The 7048-nt window shown below is 51.3% G+C and overlaps 1 protein-coding gene across 1 annotated transcript; it reads left to right on the forward strand.

Annotated features, from left to right (window-relative positions):
- The first annotated feature begins 526 nt into the window (after nucleotides 1–526).
- Nucleotides 527–5426, forward strand: SIX1 (SIX homeobox 1). The gene is made up of 2 exons (XM_026480419.4): nucleotides 527–1460; nucleotides 3479–5426. The coding sequence occupies exons 1-2, from the start codon at nucleotides 901–903 to the stop codon at nucleotides 3771–3773; spliced, it is 855 nt and encodes a 284-aa protein (XP_026336204.1). The 5' UTR covers nucleotides 527–900; the 3' UTR covers nucleotides 3774–5426.
- Nucleotides 5427–7048: the final 1622 nt, after the last annotated feature.

Genomic DNA, 7048 nt, shown 5'->3' on the forward strand with positions numbered 1-7048 from the left:
GGAGGGCGGTGGGGGCGAAGGGAGAAAGGCAGAGGAAATTAGGCTCCTGAAGCTGAAGTCAGCCTGGGAGAAGCCACTCTTCCAGAGGCTGCAGCCCGGAGCCCAGCTCTGATCTTGTATTATTTATCGCGTTCCCTAAGCTATTCATCAATCCATTATTTATTCATTCCAACATTAAGGTAATTAAATATGAGCTCACCGGGAAAGGGCAAGTCTGCAAGGGACAGGGACAGGGGTACGGAGGGAGAAGAGAGGAATTATAAGGTCTGGAGTCATTGATTTGTGCAGAGATGTGCACGGCTGCCCTTAGATGACACTGGAGAGGGGGCTCACGTTGCAGGGTCCTGACGCGCTCACCCACTCACACCCCCCGCCTCTGGGCAGCGCGTCTCCCTCCTCCTCCCTCTTACCCCGCTTCCCACCTCTCAGGGTCCTTCTCCTCCCACCACTCCCTATCCCGGGCTCCACTGCCGCGCCCTCCCCGCTCTGGGCGGCGCGGCCTGGCTGCCTGGCCCGGCGGCGCGCGGGCTGGCCAGCCCCGGATAGGCGCCGCCCGCAGCCAATCAGCGCGCCGGGGACGCTGCGCGCTTTAAGGCCGCTGCGGGGAGAACAGAAACCAAGTTCCCCGGCAACGAGCAGCATCAACCCGGCGGGAGGCCGGAGCCAGAGAGGCCCAAAAGGCTGCGGAGTGAGCCGACTGCTCGGTGTCCAGCGCGCCCCCTCCTCCTCCTTCCTCAGCCGCCCAGCCCTAAATTTCGACCAGCTTTTTCGTCTACGGAAATCCTAGGGAGGGGGTTAGGAGCAGCTGCGCCCCCCTCCCCCCGCGGCTGCCGCCCCTGCTTTTTCCGCGCTGCTCCCTGCCGCGTGCGCCCGGGCAGTGCACCTCGGCAGGCCCCAGCCATGTCGATGCTGCCGTCGTTCGGCTTCACGCAGGAGCAAGTGGCATGCGTGTGCGAAGTTCTGCAGCAAGGCGGGAACCTGGAGCGTCTGGGCAGGTTCCTGTGGTCGCTCCCCGCCTGCGACCACCTGCACAAGAACGAAAGCGTGCTCAAGGCCAAGGCCGTGGTTGCCTTCCACCGCGGGAACTTCCGCGAGCTCTACAAGATCCTGGAGAGCCACCAGTTCTCGCCTCACAACCATCCCAAGCTCCAGCAACTGTGGCTGAAGGCGCACTACGTGGAGGCTGAGAAGCTGCGCGGCCGGCCCCTGGGCGCGGTGGGCAAATATCGGGTGCGCCGAAAATTCCCGCTGCCGCGCACCATCTGGGACGGCGAGGAGACCAGCTACTGCTTCAAGGAGAAGTCGCGGGGCGTGCTGCGGGAGTGGTACGCGCACAACCCGTACCCCTCGCCTCGTGAGAAGCGGGAGCTGGCCGAGGCCACTGGGCTCACCACCACCCAGGTCAGCAACTGGTTTAAGAACCGGAGGCAAAGAGACCGGGCCGCCGAGGCCAAGGAAAGGTACGCGGCGTGCTTCCCGCAGCTCGGGCGACCCCGGGAAGCCTCCCTTTCCCCTCCGCCCCTTCTCGCCCCAGCTGGCACCCGCCACCGCGTCCTCCCGGCCGGCTGGAGCCCGTCCGCGGGGCGGCGCCCAGGCCTTCGCGGTACTGCAGCGAAAGTTCATGAACTCCGAGATCGCTTGCTAGGGATGGGGAGTCATTTCATTTGAGCGCCCGCGCGTGGGTTTCTTGGGGTGTGTCAGGAAATATTGGCGCTCGGTTTGTTTTTCATGCCTCCCTGGTTGGCTGGGGCGACGAGTGGGGGTGGGGGGTGCAGAGTGAGTTTTGGGATCCAGTACAAGGGAAGTGTTGATTGGTGTCTCGAGGAAGGGGGTTCGGTGGGGGCTGAGGGTAGCGAACCTCTCTCCTCTTGCTCCCCAGAGGGGTGGAGCTGGCCTGAGACATCTGCTCTGCCCCACTCCCGCCGCGTTCCTTGCTCGCTCTCTCCTGGTAGGCTTTTGGGCGAGAGGTCGCCGCTTCATTCCGCATTAACTGTATAAAGGGAGGAGTCTTGAAAAGAATTCCACAGAAAAGAGGGCTTTGGAAGAGTTGGCGCTGCATTATCTGGCGCCGCAAGCCCAGAAAGGATTGCTCCTCTCGGGGCTGCCTCGCGCGTGTCCCGGTGCCTCGGCGGGTGCATCTGGCGGTCGGCGCCGCCGCCCCGCGTGAGGAAGGGGTCTCCAGTCGCAGACTTCTCTCTGGAGCTCAGAAGGCAATCTTATTTTAACCTGTCTCTGCCTCCGCCCTCCTCGCGCGAACACCCCCTGTCCACCTGGCCCGGCTCCATCCGTTTGCTGTGGAGTTTCCGAGGGAGATTCGGAAGAGCGCGGGGAGGCGGCGGCGGCGGCGGCGAGGGCGCTCCGGGAAGCCGAGGAGTTTGGGGGAAACCTGAGCGCCCGGGAGGTCTGGGTTTCCTTTGTTCGCTTCCGAGCCTGGGGGCAGCAGATGTCGCCTCCGTGTTCCCCTCTGGAGCCTGGATCCTCTCGGCTGCAGTGGGCGCGAGCCTGTGAGGGCAGGGGAGAGAGAGGGGGAGACCAGCAGGCGCTGGGGCCGCGGTGGATGGGCCGGCATGAAGGCGGAAGCGGCCAGGGCTTCGAAATGCTGCCGTTTACCGGCACCGAGCATCCGGACCGACGCCCGGGCACGCCGCGCCGGCTCGCGGGCTGTGCGGAGGCTCGAGGTCGCCTCTGCTGGGAAACAGTGCGCTGTTGTGGATGTCCGACAGGGGCTTGAGAGGGGGCTGTGAGCGACTCAGGACTGAGCGACTAACACGGGGACGGGGACAATAGGGTTCCAGTTAGACTTCAGTTACAAAACGGCCGTCCTATAAGCCAGGCCTGAGGGCCCACTCCCTGATGAAATCGGAGAGACTGGCTGCGCTCCCTGTGTTTACTCAGGTCACTGGGCCGCTCCGGACACCACTTCCCATGACCTGTCCTGTGCCTCTGAAACCACAACCTCCGGGCAGGGGCAGGGAAACTCGACGTTTAATTGTTTCCTCAGATGGGAACAGGACAATTGACTTGATTCACCCTAGACATCTGCGCGTGGGGCTCTGTTTGTCCTCTGATCATTTTCTTTATCACTCACAACCATTTGTTGAAAGACTTTCAAATTCAATTACTTCTAAATGTGGTGCTAGTTGAGAGGTATTTTAAAATAACTGCTTGAACAAAATTTTGAAAATAATTTTTGTTTCAAGTAAGTCCTACTGATCAGGCTTTCTAAAATCTGGAAGAGGAAAAGACCTGGCTCCCCACAAGCTCTGTCTGTAGTTTCCCATTTCTCCAGACTCCTCTGCCTCCTTACTTCCCCCAGGACCCTTGGGGATGGGTGGGAGGGCACAGCTCCTCCATTTGGGTATATGACTGATTGCACAATGGCCCTTTCCTCCTTCCAGCTCCCCTCCCTCCACTCACACTTTTTTTAACCTACTTTTTTTTTTTTTTTAACCATATGGTGTTGTCCTCTATTTCTTAGGGAGAACACCGAAAACAATAACTCCTCCTCCAACAAGCAGAATCAACTCTCTCCTCTGGAAGGGGGCAAGCCGCTCATGTCCAGCTCAGAAGAAGAATTCTCACCTCCCCAAAGTCCAGACCAGAACTCGGTACTTCTGCTGCAGGGCAATATGGGCCACGCCAGGAGCTCAAACTATTCTCTCCCTGGCTTAACCACCTCGCAGCCCAGCCACGGCCTGCAAGCCCACCAGCATCAGCTCCAGGACTCCCTGCTGGGCCCCCTCACCTCCAGTCTGGTGGACTTGGGGTCTTAAGTGGGGAGGGACTGGGCCTTGAAGCAGTGACTAGGGACACCTGTAAATAGAAATCAGGAACATTTTTGCAGCTTGTTTCTGGGGTTCTCTGCGCATAAAGGAATGGTGGACTTTCACAAATATCTTTTTAAAACTCAAAACCAACAGCAGTCTCAAGCTTAGTCACCTTCTTCTCTCCGACTCTTGCATTTCCCATCCCAGTGCAGAGATCAGGGAAAAAAAAAAACCCAAACAAACAAAAGCACCCAGTCACCCAGTCTTGATTCTGGGCAATCCATGTACCAGCTTCAGTAGTCTTTCTTTCCTTCTTTCTCTCTTTCTTTCTTTCTTTCTTTCTTTCTTTCTTTCTTTCTTTCTCTTTCTTTCTTTCTTTCTTTCTTTCTTTCTTTCTTTCTTCTTTTTCTTCAGTGAATGGGAATTACAAATCAACCGGATTTTAAATATTTCCTTTTAATTTATTTATGGAAAAGTCTTTTTGGGAAGAGGAAAAGGAATTGGAGAAAGAGAGAGAGAAGTCTAAATAGTGAAAATAAGAGCCTCCAGCCAGGAGGAACTGGTTGCATTCTTAAGGTGAATAGAAAAAAAATATGATCTTATAACTTTTTGATGGGGAAAATTAAGTTTACATTTTTCATTATTTAGTGTTAAACACTTTTATGTAGATTAAAATGAAAGAACAGTATTAGGGGGAAAAAAAAAACAAGTGCCTAAATGTCTTAATGCTCTCTGTATAAGGCAGTTAGAAATAGCAGTGACCATTAGTAATACAACTATTTTTGTCAAATTTAGTGGGGTTTTGGTTGTTGTTTGTTTTCTTGGGTTTTTTTAATGGCAAACTTTAAAAATGTACCAATGTGAAAAAAACACTTTCCTGAATGCCATTACTTCTCGTGCCCTTGAAGCTTTCATATCTGTAGCCTACTCCTGTTAAGGGTTTCTCTTGTTCCTAGTTTCTAGCCTGCAAAAATATACAACAAATCTGACAACCTGGTATTTGTTACTAAAACAGCATGTGTTTTCAGGTTTCTTTTCTATTGTACCTAAACCAGTCTAAATTAAAACTTAGTAGAACACCAGGAGTACGGTTCTGTTTCTGAAAGGTGAGTTGTGTATTGCTGTCATTGGGCCCTTTTTATTTTATTTTATTTTTTTGAAGTTTTCTTGCTTTCTTAATGGTGGTTGTGAATTGCAGGGTACTTTGAAGGCCACTACCTGAACCAAGAGTGGTGACTGAGTTGATTCTGTGACAGAAAAAGAGTGAAGTTAGCTTTGGGGTATTTATTTATTTTTTTATTAGATATGCAGTTTTGTTTACCACTAGCTCTTCTCCACAGCGTTCATATGTTAACTCAGCTCTTTTGTATTAACGAGTTTATGACAAGACTGTGAAAGTAAAATAATTTATCTGCTTGGAAAGAAAAGGGGGGCACTCGAACGAGGATAACAACATTGTGAATTAATCTGTATAAATAGAATGCAGACCAGTAGGACAGGAGCTTTTTGCACTGCTGCCGGATAGTGTCCAGGAAAATCCCAGTAATCATGTAGGCTCCATATTATTTTTGCCTGGGGCAAAAATGATGTATCTTTGTATTTAGCTTTTAAAATTAGTGAAACAAATGGCATTATTTATTAAAATTCTACTCAGGATAACAGGATTGGCTTGCTTGTGCTTTGTAAAAATATTGGTCCCCAGAGAGAGTCTATTTATTTTCTGACATGACAGTTTCATAATTTTGATTTTTCCCCCCATCTGTATCACTATTAATATATTCATTTCTTTATTACTCTTTCCTATCTTTCCTGTCCTGATCCAGGAGAGTGAGGTGTGTGTATGGGGTGGGGAGTGGAATTTTGGCCTTCTTATTATGAGGGTTTTTTTTTTTTTTAATGTCAAATAGCTTTGACTGAGTTCAAAGGAGAAAGGATCACTGTACTTAACTGTAGTCACTTTTACTTATGAAGTCATTTTTCCCCCCTCAGTGATGGACAGATGTGCACACAGCCGCTGGGAGACCATCATTTGAATTGGGAGCTCAGGGTCCCAATCTCCCTTGTTAGTGTTTTGGATCATTAAGTTGGTGTTTATTTAAGTCACTAGGGTGTTTATTCTCCATGTCTTGGGCCACGGAGAAATGCCACCCTCTGCAGGAGGGGCTCTCACAGGGGATCTCTGCACATTCTTCACATTCACTCCCCAAAACAAACACCCTGCACAAAGATAGCTTTCAATGACCCTGACAGGCTTCAAAGGACACCGCGGAAATCTCCCTGGAAAATAAGGAAGGGCCAATTACTTTAATTTCTTACATGCCCTCTCTTCCTACTCCGATGACTACCCCCCACTCTTCCAGCTCTGCTTGGTATAATTTTAGACTCGTGGAAGATCTGTCTCCCTGGGCGCCCCGGCCCACTTCCTGCTCCCTTGGTTGGTGAATCTTGGAAAGAAATGTCTGCAGATCGGTCAAGGAGCAGAGCGGGCCAGTCCCGTAAAAACCCCTGTGATTACTGCTTGTAAACTCGTTAAAAGGACAATTTTCTGTCACAGTCATAAACTCTTTGTAAAATCCCTGGCACTCGGTTCAGAGTGTGCATATTCCAGATGTGTTTAATAAGAAATTGCACAATATGCCGTCTTCCGCCATCGCTGGCTCAGTCTGGCTAAACTAGGGACAAGCAGGAGGAGGTGAGAAAGCTGGATATTGCTGTGAGTTTTCTTGGCAATCATTTTAGAGCGATCATTGGGGGAACTAACCACATTTTTTTTCCTTGAGGAAATCTTCGAGGACCAGCTGTTAAGGAACCTCCAATTTATCTTCTCGGCGTCTCAGTTTAACTGAATCAAAAGCCACTTTTCGTTTCTCCTCTGCAGGTTTCTTAATGATAGCCAAAAGTAATGAACAACGGCTTATAAGTAGTGTTTTTAGGACGAAACTTTACAGCCTTTTGCCAAGTAAAATTTTAAAAATATGGCAATTTTCCCCCCTGACGTTTTAAATCTGAACGCACAATTGTTCGGATCCCAGCTGCCAGCTCGCCTTGACCCCTTGGCTGAGAACGAAGCTTCCTAAATATTCGGAGGCAAAGGGACTTGGCCGGCGGTTAGCCCTCAAAGCCCCACGAGCTGCAGGCAAGGAGACTGGCGCCGCCGCGGCCGGGCGCTGCGGGTCTTGAACCAATTCGCCAGGCAAGGACAGCTTGGTCTTGACCCCGAGCTGAAGTGGAAACTTCCAGGAAGAGGCATTGGCATTGGCGTTTATGGGCGAAGTCTGTTT

Source organism: Ursus arctos, unplaced genomic scaffold, assembly GCF_023065955.2.
Source record: "Ursus arctos isolate Adak ecotype North America unplaced genomic scaffold, UrsArc2.0 scaffold_25, whole genome shotgun sequence".
NCBI classification, from domain to species: domain Eukaryota; kingdom Metazoa; phylum Chordata; class Mammalia; order Carnivora; family Ursidae; genus Ursus; species Ursus arctos.

What these genes read in the sequence shown, in the direction of transcription:
- SIX1 (XM_026480419.4), top strand. Translation starts at nt 901, where the DNA reads ATGTCGATGCTGCCGTCGTTCGGCTTCACGCAGGAGCAAGTGGCATGC. An exon ending in GCCGCCGAGGCCAAGGAAAG is followed by an intron (nt 1,461 to 3,478) that starts GTACGCGGCGTG and finishes TCTATTTCTTAG; the next exon opens with GGAGAACACCGAAAACAATA.